This window comes from Suillus discolor (assembly GCF_016758755.1).
Source record: "Suillus discolor strain FC423 chromosome Unknown F5147scaffold_26, whole genome shotgun sequence".
Taxonomy (NCBI): domain Eukaryota; kingdom Fungi; phylum Basidiomycota; class Agaricomycetes; order Boletales; family Suillaceae; genus Suillus; species Suillus discolor.
The window spans coordinates 43,958-62,928 of record NW_024541273.1 but is presented as its reverse complement, the minus strand read 5'-3'; the positions used below and the strand labels follow the sequence as shown (position 1 = coordinate 62,928).

Genomic DNA, 18,971 nt, shown 5'->3' with positions numbered 1-18,971 from the left:
GGTGCGCAGGCCTTGTCAGCAAAGGAAAGAGCGCGAAAGGAGGAGGTCGGGGAGCCAGAGGTTTCGCCTCCCAGATGGCTAGAGTGCAGAGGATGGCCATGTTACTGATAACAGGGGGACTAAGATCATCCGCGACCGATTTATTAGACACGCACGCTAACATACCTCCGTTTCAACAGACTCTGAGGAAAGCATGCCACCAGGCAACATTGAGAATGGCATCGCTCCCGGTGACACACCCACTAGCAAAGGGGATCAAGTCAGCATACGAGTACAGCGCAAGTAGGAATTTCCAGGGGAGAAAACGCTATCCATCACCCCTACACAAGCTGATGAATGAGTTCCAAACAGATCCATTCAAGATCGAGAAAATCGAACCGGTCAGACACAATCCCAAATGGGATCCGGACGTCGAAATTCGTATAGCGGACACCACACTGGACGCAATAACAGATGATACGCTCACCGATGAAGACTTAAAGTTATACTCAGACGGATCTGCGATAGACGGAGGTGTGGGGGGAGCGGCTGTGCTGATGAGAGGGGAGGAGGTGGTCAAAGCAAAGAGGATGTACCTGGGAAAGGTCGAAGAGCACACGGTGTACGAAGCAGAGCTAGTGGGAATGATCCTGGCAGTGCAGATACTGAAGGAAGAAAGAGGACGCAGGGGAGGCACCATGTCTCTTGGAGTAGACAACCAGGCAGCGATTCGGTCCACCACCGCGTTCAGATCCAAACCAGGTCACTACCTGGTGGACAAATTCCACGACGACCTTCGCAAGACGCTCCCAAAGATGGACGACGGGCGGCTCACCATAAGATGGACTCTGGGGCACGTAGGGATAGAAGGGAATGAAGCGGCAGACAAGGAAGCAAAGAAAGCCGCAGCGGGAGAATCATCAGGCGCTATGGAACTCCCCAAGTCGCTCCTAGACAAGGAAGGAAGAATCAAAGTCCTACCGCACAGCAAAACCGCACAGCAAAGCAGCACGCAAGCAGCACTTCCAGGGAGAGATCAAAAGCGAGGCTAATACCATCATGCGCAACTCCCCTCGATTCGCACAACTCCAATCAATCGACCAGTCAGCCCCGTCGAGAAAATTCACCACAATCATCAATACACTACCCAGAAAACACGGCTCGCTACTCTTTCAACTACGCACAGGACACGTGGCGCTGAACAAATACCTACACCGCATATCGAAAGCTCCGTCAGCAGAATGCCAGATATGCAACGAGCACGAGGAGACCGTTCACCATTTCCTGCTGGTATGCCCGGCATTCACCCAACAACGCAACAGACTCAGAGACGAAGTGGGCCTGCGTCAGTGCAACATCAAGTATCTCCTGGGAGAAGGGAAAGGAATGAGAGCAACGCTGAAGTACATCGCACGAACGGGGAGGTTCGAGCCAATTTTCGGAGACGTGTCGCCCCCAGAAGAGGACGAAGAGACGAGATAGAACCAAGGGAAACACAAACACCAATGTAATAACCCCGCAAAGCCTTAAGAAGGCTCCGCTGTCCTCGCATCAGCCGGGACCATTGTAAAGAGTTGATATAACAATACGGAAGAGTACATACCACGAAGTAGCAAGTAGCAAGTAGTGTCCACCATAGGGCCCTGCCCCGCAGGACAATAAACAAGGATTAAAAAAAAAATAAAAAAAATAAAAAGATCTTATGGAAAAAGCTGAGAGAACTCCTTGTTTACTGCGCGTGCGACTGCACGCCGCTTGCCGAGTATCCTGGAGAGATCTTTGGTGGTGATGACAGTATTGTCTTTTTTGTCCTTGCCAGTAGCTGCTGCAAGTAACTCTTCAATGAAAGGTACATGCTTTGTCGATTGTGTCTGTTCGAGAGCGGAATCGAGGCCTAAAGACGAATTATTCAGACATACACAAACAAGGATATCAAATCACTCACGCAAGAGGGATCCGTCGTGTTCAATACCATTATGTAGGTCAAGTTCTTCCAAATCAAATAAGTCCGCGCTGTAGTTTTTCTTAAGCATCCGAGCGGCAAAGCGCGGCACAAATGAGCAGAAGGTAGGACTGAAGTTGTATGTTGTCCGGATATGATCGCCAACCTCGACAAACGAGATGTTGCGGCCACTGCGTGGGATGATACCTGGTTTTTGATATCGTCAACACCAATACTACCACCTATGCTTAAGCACGGAGACTGGCAGGATCACTCACCATGGTTGGCCATCGCATTGAGCGCAGGGCAAGAGCAGCGGGAGTCGGTCTCCTTGGGAGGGCTATACTCGGGCCAGTGCTTTCCATACCCTGGGTGGCCCTCGGGGGTGACATGCCCGATGCGACGCTTCCTCCTCACGAGATTGGAGAGCGTAAGGAGGATATCCCAACATAAGATCCCGAAATCGAGGAAAAGACGGGACACGATGGAGAAGGGGCCCATTATAGCTATGTCGAAGGTGTTAAGTCGGGGATAGGAAGAGAGATGGATAGATGGATAGGTACGGTTCAAAGGAGCTTAAGTATACAAGGGATCCGAATAACGTCAGGGGTAGTGTCATAGGACTGACGGAAAAGATTATGTATCTCGGTACTGAACGCTTGGCCTGTGGAATCCCATGTCCCCCAAGTATAGACCGAGACTCATGTAGGAGGGCCCAACATTAGTGGCGGACAAAAGGAGAGATCAATAGCTTGTTAGTTTACGCATGGTTAAGCCAGACCATAGAGGAACTCGAAGGAACTGAAAGAAAGACTCGTCCAACAGTCATTGCTTTCAAGTTCATCAAGCTTCTCGGCTCTAGGTATGAATGGCCCAATGTTAACGTTCAACGTTCAGATATCAGAATTTGTGGCGGTTCCGAAGAGGATTGAAGTTGTAATTTTGGGCGTTCGATAGCTTGAATATTGACGCAGCCTTCCGAGAGCCGGAGCGCTAGGCCTGCTTGTCCAATCCCCAAATGCTAATACCACATACGAAAACCACATGGGACGATCAAAGAACCTGGAAACACTTGAGTTCGAATGACAGTGACAGGTCTCCTCACCAAGCCAAGTAGCAAGAAGTATCCGGTACTGATACCGCTGGACAATAGCAGTACAGTCCATTTTTGTCGAAATCAAATTCAAGTTGACGTTGAGCGTCTCGAGTGGAGTCCGGACTCAACGAGTAACTGATACAAAGTGTTTTTTTTGTGAAATGATGTTATCAACAGCTATAGCGACAAGCTTGTCAATTCTAAAGGATGCGGGAGTTTCACCCGTAGAATTCGATGCGAAGTTGTTCAGAGAATCAAAATTTTGAAATCGAACGTGAGTCACGTGATGTCGGTGCTTAATCTGGAGTCTGGACGTTCTCTTGGTTCCTTCAGGCTTCGATAGCGAACATGACAGCAGCAGCAAGATGCACGCCAGGGCTTGCTTCCACTTCATACAAGCTCCCTTTCATGATTTCAGCACCGAGATATAATGGGCACCGTAATGCCCGCTGCTTCTCATCCACGTGTCGACGAGCAGCCCACTTACGCGATCACTATGCAACCCTTGGAGTCCCAAGTCCCTCACAAACTCATGATAGACACATTTCTACCAAGTGAGTCGTCCTTATTGATAGCAAAGGATCCTACTCATGGTTTACGCTGACTCTTAGCTCAGCAAGAAATATCATTCCGATGTCAGTCAGGACAGTATGGCACGGGGAAATTTTCACGCAGTAAGTGAAGCTTACGCAGTGCTTGGGGATGATCGGAAGCGGTACGTCTCAAAGCGCTCACTCAGGCTGGCACATCATGCACAAATAACACAGGTGGCAGTCGCGTCTCTATTCTTAGTACGCTCCAATCACTCCAGCCACTGTATTACAAATGCCTTCGTCTGACCAGTTTCCACGAGATAAACTGAATACGAATGGCCCTCCTTTGACAAGAACGACAGCGGGGGATGTAACGGGCGTCACTAGTGCGCACTGCGGATGAAAGCAAAACGACTGGCAGCTTCACGCGCCTTGTGGTGGCGGCTTTGCCTCAGAAAAGGCAACAATATCCTTGATTCTTCCACGTCGGTTACGCTAGCATACTAGGTCTTGCCAATGGAACTGGAGCATCGCAAAATACCGGAGTCACTAGCGATAGCCACCACCTCATAGAATTGATATTCTGAACCTGTAATGGACAAAGTGCACTTGGCCAGTAAACGCCTTGGCCTCTACACTCGAGGGGTGATCTCCCAGTAAGCGAAATTCCAGTGCATTTCATCAAGACGTTCCCGGTCTCCTGATTTCAAATATAACAAGCAACTGGTAGGCAACTGGATACTAGTACTGTCGTCCATCGCTCATCTCTCCCAAACATCAGGCCTTCCGGCCCTTGCAGGAATTGTATCAAGCTGCGAGAAAAATGAAGGGATGGGAGGCTGAATTCTGAGCGGGAAGATCGATCGATCGTCGAGCAGAGTCAGCTAAGACCATGATATGGCAGGCCGGGGCTGTAGCTCACCGCTGAGCGCTCATCGATGCATCATGTGTCGATGCGGGAATGGCAAAGAACATCAAGAGACCCGGATCATGATAGCAGAACATGGCACGACTCCAGGCTTGCGCGTGGAGATGTAACTTGGCTGCGGACAAGAGTTATGTCTGCCTGCCGGTTGTAACCAGCAGAACTGACCCCAGGGCCTGAGTATTTCTGCCCCGTACTATGACAGTGAATTCGGCGAAGTCAAGTTTATGCACCGGTTAGAGCACGACCCATCTGAGCAGCCTGTGGCCAGTTCTACTCGTCACACAAAGAGTATTTAGAAACCGTCCAGAAATGTTCTCGGTAACGCAAATTTTCTAGATAAGAACAGCAAGGGTGCTGTGTAAAATGATGCCGGCGAAGACTTGAATGAACCGCTGCACGTCCTGCCAGTACTACGTACAGTCGACGAGACATCTTTGAATGTGGAATGGCCCTGTGATTGCACATGAGCACGATATCTGAAACTCAGTAACTTGTGCGCAAGTCAAGATTTACATGTGAAAGAATCAAGGTTCACAATCAGCTGTAGACTCGGAGGAGGACAAAAAGTGAGCTAAAGGATGCTGATGCCGATCGATAAACTACCGCTTCAAGCCAATGTGGATATCATGACAAGATGAACGATAAAACTGAGATACCCATGGACGTTCACCAATGCTTCTAGCAGCAGCAGCAGCAGCAACAACAACAGGACAAGCCGCCTCCATGTTCGCCGGTGTCTACCTGAACTGCTACTGGTTGATGTTGCTGTTGCGTATTGGGATCCTGTGAAGGAGGGTCTTCATCAGGTATCAAGGAGTGCTCACTCCCAGGAGCACCCGCTGCAGCATTACGCTGTAGATTTGAATATGAGACACCAAGAAACAGTCCGAACAAAATAACCGAGCGCACCTGTCGACCTTGGGCAAAAGGAACGTCGACAACAGGTGGCGTTGCATGATGGAGTGGTAGGGTAAATATGCGTCGTAGGTAAGTTTTGAAGGTAGTGGTGGTGGCGACGGGTGGTGAGGTGGCGGGTGGTGCAGGTGCAGGTGTAGGAACTGACTGAAACCTCCTCGTCATAGCGAGCCTCAGTCTTTTGAGATGCCCAAGGCGCCCAGCTCGCTGTTGAAATCTTGGCCCGGAAACCTGAGAATACTGTAATAAACTATGTGAGAGAGAACAGAAAGATACGCCTATGCACGCACTTGATGCATTCCATAGAAATTGGGTTCTGCATCATAGCCATCGTGATCTTGGCCGGGGATCTCTGCCTGCATAATAGTCAGTATCGAAAGAGGTAAGGAAAGAGGTATATACACCAAGAATACAGTCGTTGTGCGCAGCGAGCGTGCTGCATTTCTCCTTGAACTCTGAGTGACACGCGGGTGAGCATGATAGTCGTGGGTGACATGATGGAAGACTTGCCGTTGGACCAATCGAGACAGCTGTCCTTCGCAATGTCGTCGATGGCGTCCATCATGTGTGTGTGTGCTTCAAGGGCTTCGTCGGGTTTACCTGCTGAAAGGAAAGCCTGGCACCGTTTCTGGTGCGTAGTGAGCAGCAAGGATTCGAGATCCCAGCCGAAGAGCTGCAAAAAGAACTAGGTTATGGACAGCATTATGTATGCATCATGTCGACGCACCACAGTCAAGTCTTGGTATGCGAAATGAATGTATTTCGATGAGAAAGCGTCTGAGTTAATAGCGGCAGTGAAGTGATCAGCGGCTTCGTCGTGATGCGCGCCATCGAAAGCTTTGATTCCAAGTTGAACACGTAGATATGTCTATTGCGTAAGTTGAGAATATCAGGATTGATGACCGAGTGTGGCCACATGACACTCACTTCCACGACACGACGCGCAAGAGGATCGATATTCGGACAAGCGACATCCCGGTCTTTGATGAGCAGCATTGCTTCCTCGTGTTGATCTGCGTTGAAGAGTGCGATGGCCTGGAATACCGGATGAAGCAAATAGCATGGGAGACGAATTAAATGTACCTTGATCAAGAGAAGAAATTGGTTGGTTTCTGAATCTTGGTTTGTGAACGTGGATGCAACGTCGAATGCAACCATTGCTTCTTGGATGTGACCTTTTCCGCAGAGGGCGATGCCTTTCGAGATAAACCCAATCAATGATGGTTTAATGTTGATTGACTATGTCACGGATGAATGTTAGCCTTCCGTAAGATGGGTGGGTCGATCGCACCTTGATTGCATCCTCAAGGGCGTTGTCCGAGTTGTGCTTCCGTGCCATAACGAACGAACGATTAGCATATGAAGTAAAGTCGTTGGCGTTGGTGCGGATCTCTTGCGTGAGGAGCTCTTCAGCGACAGACAAATCCCCAGTTAGACATGCATCGCGGGCTGTTGTAATGTCAAGGATCTGTACGAACGATGCTCGAATTGCGTAATGAGAGTCAGAATGGAAACTCGCCTTTGAATGAGCCTCGCTGGGTACTGCCCATTCTGAGATCTTGTCTTCAACTCCGCTGAGGATGTGCTTGCCGTCCACAGAGAACGCGACACATGTCGCGGCGGATGAATGCTCAAAGACGGCGATGGTTCGTTGATCTGAGAGCCGCCAGAGACGGACACGCGTGTCGCCAGATGCAGAAGCAACGAGGGTGCCAGCGGGATGAATGGCAATGGCGTAGATAATATAACCAGTGTGGCCTTCCCAGGGACGACCGACCTGCTGCCAGGTTGATGTGTCCCACTCCCATATGTAATTACCACTTCCAGAAAGAAGGCGTGTGCCATCAGGCGTCCACGCGAGTGGCACCTTCCATAATGACTTGTGACCTGTCAAAGATGCGACGCGTTCCCTTGTGCCTGGATTATAAATTTGGATATTTTGGTATGTTGCGATGGCAAGAAGTTCACCAGAAGGCGAATATCGAACGCAGTAGACATTACTGCCACACTCGATTGTATCTTCTTGCATCTGCCACGTTTTGGTACTCCAAAACTTCACCGTGCTGTCATATGAACCAGTGGCCAGCACCGTTCCATCCGGAGAAAAATCCAAAGAATAGATTGCGTTGGAGTGGGCTTCGATCGGTTGAGTGATGAATTCGCCAGTTTCACCGTGCCAGGTGATGACCTTTCCATTTTCATCACTGCTTGCTATTATTTGACCATTTCGTGACATCGCCAATGCCTGCACCTTCCTGCCATGCCCTTCCATCTTCTTCAACACAGCACCTGTGTCCAAGTCCCAAAGACGAAGTGTATTGTCCGCCGAGCCCGCAATCATTCGTCGTTTGTCGGGGAACACTGCGACTGCAGTTATGCGCCCCCCATGATCTTCAAAAGTTCGAATGGGTGTGGTGCTTGGAATGAGCTGTGACATTTTACTGGACATTGATGGTGTTGAGGGATTGTGGGTGTGTTACAGAGGTGCGTGTATTGTGCGTTTTTATGTTACCTTCACGCGCTAACCTTCTTCGTCTCCATAGACGCCCAAGACACGAGGCAGTTCGCCATCACCGGTTCAGCAAGAGTGCTCCCAATCAGTCATAACCGAGTGCGTCTTGATCCGACTTGAACGTTGATCCCCGTCAGGAAGGGAGCGTTTCCAGTACTATGCACCAAGCTTTTGTTGCTTTCGCCTGCTGTGAATTCGAGCCCGAGAGCGACCATCATGCGCATCATAAATAGAAAATACAAGCCAATGATGTGTGAGACGAAAAGCAGTCTCGATTCTAGCATTCCAGTCAACATCAGTGGTCGTCCGCGCCTGGCCACCCCCATCTAACGAGCCGAGTCGCCCCGTCATGCCACGACCGTACTCTGCGGCTAGCTAGTGTGGACTGCCAGTGTAGAACCTATAAACTTCCATGAATACAGGTGCAGTAGTACAGGAGTACGCTGATCGTCACTAGTTCCATCATGTGGGTGCTCATATGTGCGCCAGCGTCCAATGTGCACATCCAAGTTTGTCAGCAAAAAGCGTCGGTGCGCAGGCTGCTTGGTATCGATCTATTGTTCGGAGAAATGCCAAAGGACCGCTTGGCATAATGGACACAAGAAGTGGTGTCAAGTTCTAAGGTGCACCGTTGGTGAGTCCCTGAGTCAGTCCTCGTCTCATACTTCTTAATCGAATTGCCAACAGGGCCGTGGGGCTCACGCGATTTCCAGTCATTGTAGACTTCGAAACCAGTGAAATCTCGGGAATGACCAAAGATGTAGAATCGCGCGTTCGTGAAGCACAGCAACAGTTCCCTGCATTCAAAGATAAACTTGTGCTCATGTTAGACATGACTGTATATCCGCCGGAGGTCCACGCGCTCCCCGTGCACAAGCTTGAGCAGTTTCCTGGGGATGACCCCATATGGCCAGAGATCGCTAACGAGATTCACCAACGAAGCGACTCACCACCGAAAGGATATATGTTTCAAGGTCCACCTGGGAAAGTCGAAGTTCACGCTGTTCAGCACGAGCACGGCGTTGCGTATGGCATTTGTGGGCCAGTATTTTTCGGATGATGAGGCATCTGTTCATGAAGATGAAATCGATGATTCAAAAGCGTTAGGCGACTAGGACTTGGATTACGATTCTGAGTCATTGGATAAGTGCTATAATGTTTGACGGTCCTTGTGCTATATGTTTAGTAGCTTTCGTTGACTATGACCTTGCTTTACTTTGTACAGGACACATGCAATACTAATCTTGTGGGTTGAATAAGCCGAGAAGTGGTAAAAGCGATCGATCAATATTTCACTGGATTTCAGAGATTGTATCCAGGCGACGTCCATGGTTCCTAATCTACACACAATGGAATGCAGGCAATATTAACTAGGACTGAATGCTAGCCCGTGCTTCCACAAATTCCAGGATGTCTGCGTCAGAGGGCCGACGTTCCATATCTTCTAACCAACAACTCTGGATGAAATTCCAGTCGCTGTCCCTGATAACAGGCGCGGGCGGCCTTTCGGGTCTTATGCCGCGTAATATCAAGGTGAGTAAAGTTAGATAGCCACCAGAGATGTAATGGTATGGGACCTTGCCCTCCAATACCTGCAGAGATATGAGCTGATTCAATACTGATGATCCAGGTTACGTGCCTGTAGCATGATCCCTCCGAAAGAGTATACATCATTTTTCGGAGAGAATACCGGCGCCGGCTCATTGCCTTCGTCATCGAGCGCCAAGCATTCTGGCGCCATGTAGGGTGCGGTGCCTCCGCAATTGGTTGGCATCAATGCTTGACTTATTCTCTCAGGAACGAGAGCAGAGAGACCAAAATCGGTGAGGTGTGCTTTTCCGTCTTCATCGATGAGAACGTTATTCTGAGCAAGCTTCAGTTGGGGTTTTACACAACTCTTAAATGTGTACATACACCGCTCAAGTCACCATGGATAATTGACTGCGAATGCACTGCCTCAATCTGTGTTAGCTGACTCGTATCAACGACAAAACATCGAACATACGATACTGAAGCCCTTGAGCTATGTCCTTGAGCTAAAGAGACCTTAACGCGCGGATTATAGTAAGATGAGAAATTGACCGAACCAGTGCAAACTTTTCGTTGTAAGAAAGCCTTTTGTGCACACGTCGAAGGTATCCGGTCAGCGCACCATTTTCTAACCATGGCGAGACAAGTGCTGGGAGGGAGCCAAAGCCATCTGCGACTCCCCAAAGAGGAACGATATTCTTGTGTTCAAGTCTCAACCATAGCATAATTTCCCTGAACAATCGCTGAAGAACCAAAAGTCAGTTGATTGAATGCAGAACCCATGCCTACTGACATTGATAATCGTCAACATGTCTGTATTGCCTCTCAAAATTATTTCCTTGACTGCGACCTAGATCACTATTAGAAAGGTAGAACGAAATGACGGACAAGGCACCTACATTGACACGAGTTGACATGGAAGGGGACTGATAGCCTTGTTGGACGGCATCAATGCCTCTTAGATCGAGCTTCAAGTCGCACCTATGAATAATACCAAATCCTCCAGTGTTCTGGTGAACATTGTTGAGCCGTTCGACCGAGGTCGTCAGATCAGCAGCACTGAAGATGATGAGCCTAACAGTGGCATGCATGAAAGGTTAGTGGCTTACCCGGAACTTTGGACTAAAACTAAGTAGAGGACCTTCTGGATTGGAAGATGGGATATCACCGCCGACAGGCACCCTTGCACCAAGTTCAAGTGCGCTTCATCAATCTTTGGATCAAAAACCCTCTGAGGGTTGTGTAAGATAAACATCGCAAGGATCATACCTCCACTGTAGGAAGAAAAGGCGATGTACCCTTTTCTTTTTCTGAAAGCACTTGACTCTCTTCCCAAATCCACCAGTACGGGACCTTTCCCGACAATACCTGGAGAATAGCAATGTAAAATGCATAGAAAGTTGATGAGCTGCACAACGTACCAGAATTGCGACGCAGCCATATGAATACACATCTCCTTCTTTCGTCGGTTTTGGTGCTCCCGTCTGGCCACCAGTGAAGATAAACTCAGGTGCAGTGTATCTTGCATCTCCCGGGAGCTGCTCCCTGAACATCTGACTATCTGCTTCAGCCAGGATTACCGAGTGACTGAAGTCTGCGATGCGCACACGGCCTGAACCGTGAAGGAAAATACTGTCCTAGGGATGCAGTAAGAATCTTTGCGTAACGTAAGTAATCGAAGCATACACCCGTTAAATTGCCATGCGCAACGTCCCACTTGTGTACTAAGGATGCACGTGAGTTCCATGCATGACCAGTTATGGGAGACACTGACGATATTCGATACCATACGCCACATCCAGTAGCTGTCCATTCGAGGTCAGAGCTGAAGAACCTATGTATGCCACAAACTTTGAATCATCAACTCACGATATCCAGCTTCCGACGCGCAGGTAGATAAGAGTGCTCTTGTTTCACGTAGTCGTGCAGCGAACCGCCTGCCATCCATGAGTATACAAGGGATGGGAGAATGCCAAAACCTTCAGTCATTCCATAGAGGGCAAGGATGGTCTCGTGCTTCAACTTTTCCCTGACATGCATCTCACGGCGAATCTTCTGCCAAGCAATACATCATGAATTAATCCGTGCAGCGAAGTTGAACTGTGTCTTCACTCACATCAAACACTTTGTTCATATCACTGTAACTGTCAACATTATCCCCCGAAGTCTGGACTGCGACCTGTCGACTGATGTATTACATACAATTCCGTAGATCAATGCATATACACTAACCTCGATCTCGCCAGACCCACGCACCACCCACTTGCATTTCAAAACCGCACCAAGGACGCCCAGATCATATGGATGATGTTCGCATTTCGTGAGGTCGTCTTGCGATATTCGTGTCACTGTGACTCGAGGTTGCGACACCATCGTCTTCATAGTCTCCGCGATGTTTGTCTGTGACCACAAGAACTTCACTATTTCGCCAACCAACGGGCGGTATTCCATATTCCTTGACAAGCATCGTTGTGCAAACCGTTCTATTTCTTCGTTGATACTAGTAGCCAATCTGGAGAACGGTTCGCGCCCCCTTACCACTGCTGCTATAACGTGGAAAGCCTCCACGAAACTGGCATAAGGTTGAAGGCCAGAAAATACCTGCCTGATATCACCATCGTGATACTTGAATGGGAACACGCGACGCACCTGCATCATGATACATCCATACGAGTAAATATCACTGGCCTTGGTTGGCTTGGCGTATTCGTCAAATAGCTCTGGAGCCGCCCACCGGACATTGCCTGAGTGACATGAGTTAAATGTAGGGTTGTCATATTCTGCGAGGATCATCGAGAGACCGAAGCCCCCGAGACAGAGCCTCCCGTCACTACTGACTAGGACGTGGGTCTAAATTGTGGAACCGTCATTTCTGCATAGAGTACGACGAACGAAACCTACATCAGTAAGGTCACCATGGACAATATCCTTGTCATGCACTACAGTAAATCAGTCAGTTGAAGCGCAAGACCAGAGCATCACTCACAATACTGAAGACCAGCTGCTATCTCCCTTACCTGACATGTTACGTCAGGGCTCAACGTGTCTCCGCAGATTTGAAATACATACCATACTTGACTTCCTTTCCCACGAAAGACCAACTTCCAATTTCAAATAATGGTGCAGTGTTCCATTTTCCATCCATGGACTAATAAACGCAGGAAGGACTCCAAACCCTGTCACAATACCGTAAAGAGGGAGAATGTTGTCGTGCAACAAATTTGCGCAAACGTAGGCCTGGCGCCGTATAGCCTGTCAACCAGAAATCAGCAAGTAACGTTGATATGCTATATCGAGACCTCACCAATGCAGTCCTTTCCACCGATGCCGTACTGTCCGAGTCAGCAACCCTCACTACCTTGATTGCAACCTAGAAATAAGCAAATCAATTTGCGTGCACACTTGCTTGGAGTTGGGCTCACTGTGACAGGGGGATTAGAGGTGGACCAGATACATTCCCAGACATCACCAAAGCCACCGGTTTGATGAGGAACATTCTGAGTTTTCCTGAGTTCTGCCTCTGGGATCTCTCGGAGAGGAGTTTTGAAATTAATGTTGTGTGGTGGCATCTTGGATGAGAGTGTGGGTGCAAATGATACGTCGAATAGCAAATCCAAGTAGGGTGTAAGTACAGAGCGCTCTCCCTAAATGATAGATAAGGACATCACCTGGACAAGTGTCCAGAGGTGTCCAGACGCGCAAAAGAATCGATCTATCACCTATCGGGCTATGCTCTTATCTATGAGTATTGTTCGGGTTGTCTGCAGCCTTCGAAGCTTCTCTGTATATATATAACGGTAAATTTAGGTTTACAATTCACGGATTGAATATTGAGTTCATTAGTAACATTCTACCATAGTATGATAGTAACCATACATGCATGCCCTTCTTGGCTCTGAAGCAGAAACGTGATCTATTCGACTCGTACCATTTTCTACCTTCAAAGGATATCTCTCCTGACGAACCTGGAGCACTTCAATTTTCAAAGTTCCGGGGATCAATCGATCAAGCTTGCAGCTTGCACCATAACCCATATACTACAAGATCATAACTTTTCTCTAAGAACGCCTCTGCATCTATCTTAATATCAGATCACCACATTAGCTATGACTCAGACACAAGTTGGAGGAGCCCAGCGCATTGGCTCACGCTTTCCCAGACTCACTTTCATCCTGGACCAAGGGAAACAGTTCGGGCCCCGCGTTGGTAGGCTGTGCCTGACACGACCATCCGATACTCCATCCAACCATCTCATCGACATCCCAACACCTAATTTTCTCATCGGACCATGTCCAATATTCTGCAAATGGTATCAGCTGGATCAACGTATCTTTTGAGTCATTGTGAGTTGTCATTTCACCCTGCTATCCCCGATGGTGAATAATGCTTCGGATCTGCGACTTCAAGCCTCGAACAAACACCCCCAGTACCCACTTATCAAGCGGGATCGCAGCCACTACATGATTTCTTTGGATTAGACAGCTCGAAACATATCGTTTCGCTTTCGCTTCGTGATCCTTTGGATGCTCGAGAGATGCCTCCAAATGGAAATTCACATGTTTCAGCTTCATGCATGCGTGGCGTGAGGAAGGTGATTATTCGTTTATGAAGGTAGAGTCTCCTCTATCAAGGCTTTTCATTTTCATTTTTAGGTCACGCCTGCAGACTGGCGATCGTACGTTCTGACAATGCGGCCTGATATCGCATTTGCTCTCAGTGACACGCCTTTTACTGCTGCCCCGCACTCGCAGAAACGCATGACTAAAAGCATCGAGCGGAGTGCGGCTTGGCTCGCAGATCTGTTGCGTCCTGTTGAAATCACGATGGATGACTCATCCACGGAGTCAACTCCTGCTGCTTTGAATGTCTTCGTGCATATGGCTGGTGGTACTTCGACTTCCGCAAGGAGAGCCTCTTCGCACAGTCTCATGGAGACTCTTCATGGGTTGGAAGCGAACGCTGTGAAACCACTGTTATGTTTGGATGAAGGAGTAGCTGGATATGCATTTGACCTAGCCGCCTTTCATGTCAGACCAGCTCCTTCGTTGACCCACAACGATAAGGGCGGAGGCATCGAAATCGCAGAGAGCTCTTTGATTCTACAGAACTCGGAATCATTAGCACAAGCGCCAACGCCTAACGCGGCTCATACACCCACATCGCTCTCGTCCAGCATGATCGAGCCTCTTTCCTTCCTCTCCCTGACCCCCACATTGGATGAACTCCTCCGTGCATCATTAAATCCCCTCCCGGTCGCAAAACCACGCCTTGTCACGGACGTTCGATCCCCTCACGAAATCCTGCGTTTGATCAGAGATGTTGGAGTCGATGTATCCGATGCGGGATGGGCTGTAAAAGCAGCTGATATCGGAGTGGCTCTCGATTTTATTTTTCCAGTGCCCAGCAGTCATGACAGTGGTCCAGACCATCGCAAACGCGACATTGGTCACAACCTGTACGATGCGAAGTACGCTTACGACTTCGTCAGGTTGTCAGACGCCTTCCTCGCTGGCTGCGATAGAACATCTTCGTCTCAAACTCCCGTTTGCCCCTGCGCTGCATGCTCTCCAGTTGCCCTCACGTCTCCTATCTACCATAGCAAAGTTGACGTTCAGTCGCATCAAGCGCGTTTAGACGACGGCATGAGCCGGGAACGATTTTCACCTCCTTTCACACGAGCCTACCTGCACCACCTCTTACACACCCACGAGATGTCTGCACACACACTCCTTGTCGCACATAATGTCGCCGTCCTTGATGCCCTGCTTACTGGAGTGCGAACGATTCTTTCGGGTCATGCTGATCAACATGAAGTAGCAACCATTTTTGCCCGAGAGGTCACAAGGTTTGAAGAGGTTTACGATGGGGATATGTCAGTGTTCCATACTGCTCGGGAAAACTGGAAGGACGTGAAGCACGCACGGGGTAAAGGAAGATTGGCGCGGGAGGCACAGAAAGAAAAGAAAGTTTGATCGGTACATTCTAATGAGGTACAGTAATTGTACAGTAAGTTTCATAACGTCGGTTACATACATTCCCGTTACCATAATGCATACATGTTCCTACTTGGTATTGTCAGAGATAGCAGATGGCCGTTCCTAGGATGACATAATCAACAGACATGTTCAACCTTGTCGTTCATCTGCACTGATTGACATCCTGCATGAGCACAAAAGGGTACTTCGCGTTTCCTCCTCCGATATCAGGCACGTCAAGACCATACCCCGCATTCATACCTCAGTCCCCCAATACCAAAGAAGCATTCGTTGACAAAAGCACACCTGGGAAAGGGGACGAGACGCGTAGCGAGAAACCGCCGCACGATGAAGAGCGTATCAATCGACTTCACAAGGAGCAGGAGCTCATAGAGATGAGCGAAATAGAGTGGGTTCGAGGCGGCGGAGTTCTGCGCGACGCACAAGGGCGCCGCGATAAAGCCCGCACAGAACGTATTCGCGCGGAGCTCAAGCTGCAAGAAGAAGAAAAGACAAAAATAGGCAGATGGAGGGATTACGATGAGCGGTGGAAAGCGCTGGCCGCGTCGGATGAAGCTCTCTCATTCGCAGATATCCCGTGGCCGCTTCGGACAGCGCCTTCTTCCAGAGATACCGATGCTTTCACGTTACCTGCGATTTCGGAGTTCCTGTTCGAGTCTCTTTCTGTTCGGAGTAATGCTGTTACGAAGAAGAGTAGGATCCGCGGCTCCATATTGCGGTGGCATCCTGATAAGAGCTCGTTGGTCGTTGGCAGGGTTGTGGCTGAGGACGTGGATGCTGTTCGAGAAGGCATTCATGCGGTGTTTCACTGCCTCAAGCGTCTACAGGATGACGAAAGAGACAATAATAATAGCGTGTAACAAATTCATCCCCTACTGGAACGAAATCGAGGCTCATCGTAGCACACGTACTTGCATCTGGTCTTCCAGTAAGTAGTCATATCATCGGTGGTAGGAGTCCAAGTCGACAATGTCATTTCATTTCCATTCACAATGAGCTGGCTGTTGCATACTGCTAAATTCCTTGTGTCGCCTCGGACTAACTACTTATCGGACTACATCCATATTCAAGAGCAATCGGATTGACTCGGAGCAAGTACAGCACGGGCCCAGGGTAGGGTAGGCTTACTAGTACCCTCCGATTACTTCCTCTGCTCAAGCTACTGCAATATACATACTAGTGGTACAATCGCACGGCTCAGCGGACGGTGTACCATACAGAAATATAACAATAACATGCACTATCGCAACATAGCGGATCTATACTACTACTAGTACGAGTACTTGTGGCAACGTTCCAAAGCGCATCACTGTCCTAATCTGGACTGAGGTGGAGCAGTGGACGAACATCAAGTGACCCCTCGATCGATCACGCTGGTGGTTTCATTGCAATGCATTATTTTAGTTATCAAAAGACGATGGAATCGACCAAGATATACATTCAAAAGGCAATATAGCATCTTACTACTCATTCGTTAATCGTCGTACAGCAGTGATATGTAATATATCATTGCTATATAACGATTAACGAATGATACAGTATGTACCAAGTGCCACGGTTATAATAAAACCAGATGCAGTGTCCCACGTCATGAGTATTTCATCCAAGAGTAACACTACAATGGCTTTCTGCAGCCTCTCGTGCCGCTTACGTCCAATCCTTCTCGCGCACACCGACCTCAACTCTCAAAACAGTCTTGTCGAGGTTGATAATAGTCATTTCATGAGGTTGACGGATGCGTGATTCCCAGCTCTCTGGGATCCGCTCATGAAGAAGAAAGCTGTGTAGGTCGTCTACACGACCTCCAAAGATTGTGATTAGGGTCGAGGCACTGACAGAACGCTCAGAAGGATGCTTGGAATGAATGACGCAATAACATACTTTGTGCTACCAAAGATCTTGTGGAAGAAGCTGAGCGAGAACTCCTTGTTTACTGCACGCGCCACTGCACGACGCTTGCCGAGAATCCTAAAGCAATCTTTAGTGGTGATGATATCATTGCCGTCCCTGTCCTTGCCGGTCGCTGCCGCGAGTAACTCCTCAATGAAGGGTACGTGTGTTATCGATTGGTCTGGTTGAAAAGCAGTGTCGAGGCCTGAAGACAAATTATTTAACATAAGAACAAGCGGAGAAAATTACTCACGTAAAAGAGAGGCGTCATGTTCAATACCATTGTGCAGGTCGATTTCTTCTAGATCAAAGGTATCCTCGCTGAAGTTTCTGTTAAGCATGCGAGCGAGAAAGTGCAGCACGAAAAAAGAGAAGGTAGGACTGAAGTTGTAGGTTGCCTGGACATGGTTGTTGAGCTCGACAAACGAGACCCTACGGCCACTGCGCGAGATGATGCCTAGGTTTTAGATACCGTCATACCAATGAGATTCATCACCCAGAATTATAGAATAACTCACCATGGTTGGCCATCGCATTGAATGCGGGGCAGAGCAGCGGGAGTCGGTTAACTGGGGAGGTATGAATTCTGGCCAGTGCCGTCCATAGCCTGGGTGGCCCTCAGGGGTGACATCGCCTATGAGGTACTTCCTCCTCACGAGGTTGGAGACCGTGAGGAGCACATCCCAAGCCATGATCCCAACATCGAAGAAACAATGGGACAAGTCAGAGAAGAAGCCCATATTATTTCCGTGTGAATAGGTATGTTTAAAGGTGTAGTTGGAGACGGGAGCTTGTGCTAAGCTTGAGTAAATATATGAGATACAAGCAATGTTTGGTGTCATTGTGTTGACAGTCACAAGGCTTCGAGTTTGTTTTGATCAGAAGGCTCTGTATCACCGCATCCATTATATTTCGAGTAGCTGCAGGCCCAGGAGTCGCATTAATGTTCTCCAAGAGGAAATATCTTGAAGGAACTTGAATTCAAGCTGAAGGGAAAGAGTGGTTTCTTCTATATCCGCTAGTAGGCTATGTAGGCCACCTACCAATAGGCACCATCAAGTTTCTGCCACGATGCATCATGATCCAAAGTCCAGGATTCGCAATTGTTCCGGCCATTGGCCAAGAGAAAACAGGAAATCACATACGAAGAGAATGGTTCGATCGTGCTTGAGAAACTTAAATGCTTCATTTCCTGGACTCGGAAGACGGAGGCATCTGCATAACTCTAGGGCTCGCCAGTTGTCGACAGGATCGTGACTGCCAAGAATAAGGATACTAGTCAGTAATAAATTAACATGTGGGTAGCATAATTCAAGCCGAAAGGAATAATACCATTCGCATAACGAATGCTAAACGCCTTGGTACCGTTCGAACGCAACGCGAAGCTTGAACCGTACGCGTGAAGGCCCACCATGGTGCAGACACACATAGCTATACACAGTGTAGCGCAATGTACCATACAGAGATATGATGTGGGCACTGTAAGAACACGGTGGAAACGCAAGTTGTGTCGATGAGTGACAAGTTGAAAAGTTGATGGCAAGTCGATCGGAAGTCGACGGCTTCCTTCCGGAACGCTTGAATTTGGAATGACGTATTGAATATTGAACAACTAAGGCCCAGGATTCAAATGGTTATACAGACTCCTCA

General features: G+C 48.6%; 9 protein-coding genes across 9 annotated transcripts; 2 read left to right on the top strand and 7 right to left on the bottom strand.

The window, feature by feature from the left end:
- Positions 1–1,570: 1,570 nt before the first annotated feature.
- On the bottom strand, positions 1,571–2,618 carry F5147DRAFT_164867 (Chloroperoxidase). Its single transcript, XM_041428352.1, has 3 exons — positions 2,200–2,618; positions 1,925–2,128; positions 1,571–1,873 (listed from the first exon to the last, which is right to left on the bottom strand). Exons 1-3 carry the CDS (start codon positions 2,420–2,422, stop codon positions 1,680–1,682), a joined length of 621 nt encoding a protein of 206 aa, XP_041292998.1. The 5' UTR covers positions 2,423–2,618; the 3' UTR covers positions 1,571–1,679.
- A 2,467-nt stretch (positions 2,619–5,085) lies between these two features.
- F5147DRAFT_760873 (uncharacterized protein) lies at positions 5,086–5,771 on the bottom strand (the record flags this gene model as incomplete). Its single annotated transcript, XM_041440503.1, has 4 exons — positions 5,684–5,771; positions 5,388–5,624; positions 5,303–5,330; positions 5,086–5,261 (listed from the first exon to the last, which is right to left on the bottom strand). Exons 1-4 carry the CDS (start codon positions 5,753–5,755, stop codon positions 5,086–5,088), a joined length of 513 nt encoding a protein of 170 aa, XP_041292997.1. The 5' UTR covers positions 5,756–5,771.
- A 3,399-nt stretch (positions 5,772–9,170) lies between these two features.
- F5147DRAFT_164750 (kinase-like domain-containing protein) lies at positions 9,171–10,465 on the bottom strand. Its single transcript, XM_041428350.1, has 7 exons — positions 10,335–10,465; positions 10,229–10,285; positions 9,993–10,178; positions 9,911–9,941; positions 9,820–9,857; positions 9,545–9,769; positions 9,171–9,497 (listed from the first exon to the last, which is right to left on the bottom strand). The coding sequence occupies exons 1-7, from the start codon at positions 10,350–10,352 to the stop codon at positions 9,276–9,278; spliced, it is 777 nt and encodes a 258-aa protein (XP_041292996.1). The 5' UTR covers positions 10,353–10,465; the 3' UTR covers positions 9,171–9,275.
- Positions 10,466–11,090: 625 nt separating this feature from the next.
- On the bottom strand, positions 11,091–11,733 carry F5147DRAFT_164806 (uncharacterized protein). Its single transcript, XM_041428351.1, has 4 exons — positions 11,692–11,733; positions 11,552–11,621; positions 11,305–11,490; positions 11,091–11,240 (listed from the first exon to the last, which is right to left on the bottom strand). Exons 2-4 carry the CDS (start codon positions 11,567–11,569, stop codon positions 11,193–11,195), a joined length of 252 nt encoding a protein of 83 aa, XP_041292995.1. The 5' UTR covers positions 11,570–11,621; positions 11,692–11,733; the 3' UTR covers positions 11,091–11,192.
- Positions 11,734–11,805: 72 nt separating this feature from the next.
- Positions 11,806–12,452, bottom strand: F5147DRAFT_694019 (kinase-like domain-containing protein; the record flags this gene model as incomplete). The annotated part of the gene is made up of 4 exons (XM_041437282.1): positions 11,806–12,007; positions 12,085–12,285; positions 12,337–12,374; positions 12,422–12,452. Coding segments are annotated over 4 exons (342 nt in total), but the record flags the coding sequence as incomplete, so codon positions are not given.
- A 1,261-nt stretch (positions 12,453–13,713) lies between these two features.
- On the top strand, positions 13,714–15,407 carry F5147DRAFT_576638 (tRNA-guanine(15) transglycosylase-like protein; the record flags this gene model as incomplete). The annotated part of the gene is made up of 3 exons (XM_041431335.1): positions 13,714–13,778; positions 13,843–14,026; positions 14,088–15,407. Coding segments are annotated over 3 exons (1,569 nt in total), but the record flags the coding sequence as incomplete, so codon positions are not given.
- A 309-nt stretch (positions 15,408–15,716) lies between these two features.
- F5147DRAFT_694008 (uncharacterized protein) lies at positions 15,717–16,727 on the top strand. Its single transcript, XM_041437281.1, has one exon. The coding sequence runs from the start codon at positions 15,806–15,808 to the stop codon at positions 16,289–16,291; it is 486 nt and encodes a 161-aa protein (XP_041292992.1). The 5' UTR covers positions 15,717–15,805; the 3' UTR covers positions 16,292–16,727.
- A 220-nt stretch (positions 16,728–16,947) lies between these two features.
- F5147DRAFT_694004 (uncharacterized protein) lies at positions 16,948–18,618 on the bottom strand. Its single transcript, XM_041437280.1, has 7 exons — positions 18,365–18,618; positions 18,192–18,307; positions 17,836–18,163; positions 17,575–17,778; positions 17,313–17,526; positions 17,103–17,262; positions 16,948–17,077 (listed from the first exon to the last, which is right to left on the bottom strand). Exons 3-7 carry the CDS (start codon positions 18,161–18,163, stop codon positions 16,955–16,957), a joined length of 1,029 nt encoding a protein of 342 aa, XP_041292991.1. The 5' UTR covers positions 18,192–18,307; positions 18,365–18,618; the 3' UTR covers positions 16,948–16,954.
- F5147DRAFT_694002 (uncharacterized protein) lies at positions 18,508–18,865 on the bottom strand. The gene has a single exon (XM_041437279.1). It carries the CDS (start codon positions 18,778–18,780, stop codon positions 18,601–18,603), a length of 180 nt encoding a protein of 59 aa, XP_041292990.1. The 5' UTR covers positions 18,781–18,865; the 3' UTR covers positions 18,508–18,600.
- Positions 18,866–18,971: the final 106 nt, after the last annotated feature.

Coding starts and splice junctions, on each gene's coding strand:
- F5147DRAFT_694004 (XM_041437280.1), bottom strand. CDS start 18,163: ATGACACCAAACATTGCTTGTATCTCATATATTTACTCAAGCTTAGCA. Junction 17,527..17,574: donor ACATGACGCCTCTCTTTTAC/GTGAGTAATTTT, acceptor ATTTGTCTTCAG/GCCTCGACACTGCTTTTCAA. Junction 17,263..17,312: donor AAGATCTTTGGTAGCACAAA/GTATGTTATTGC, acceptor GCGTTCTGTCAG/TGCCTCGACCCTAATCACAA.
- F5147DRAFT_164867 (XM_041428352.1), bottom strand. CDS start 2,422: ATGGGCCCCTTCTCCATCGTGTCCCGTCTTTTCCTCGATTTCGGGATC. Junction 2,129..2,199: donor CAATGCGATGGCCAACCATG/GTGAGTGATCCT, acceptor ATCAAAAACCAG/GTATCATCCCACGCAGTGGC. Junction 1,874..1,924: donor ACACGACGGATCCCTCTTGC/GTGAGTGATTTG, acceptor ATTCGTCTTTAG/GCCTCGATTCCGCTCTCGAA.
- F5147DRAFT_164750 (XM_041428350.1), bottom strand. Junction 9,858..9,910: donor AGCTCAAGGGCTTCAGTATC/GTATGTTCGATG, acceptor AGATTGAGGCAG/TGCATTCGCAGTCAATTATC. Junction 9,770..9,819: donor TCCATGGTGACTTGAGCGGT/GTATGTACACAT, acceptor AAGCTTGCTCAG/AATAACGTTCTCATCGATGA.
- F5147DRAFT_164806 (XM_041428351.1), bottom strand. Junction 11,241..11,304: donor CGCGTCGGAAGCTGGATATC/GTGAGTTGATGA, acceptor TCGAATGGACAG/CTACTGGATGTGGCGTATGG.
- F5147DRAFT_694008 (XM_041437281.1), top strand. CDS start 15,806: ATGAGCGAAATAGAGTGGGTTCGAGGCGGCGGAGTTCTGCGCGACGCA.
- F5147DRAFT_694002 (XM_041437279.1), bottom strand. CDS start 18,780: ATGGTACATTGCGCTACACTGTGTATAGCTATGTGTGTCTGCACCATG.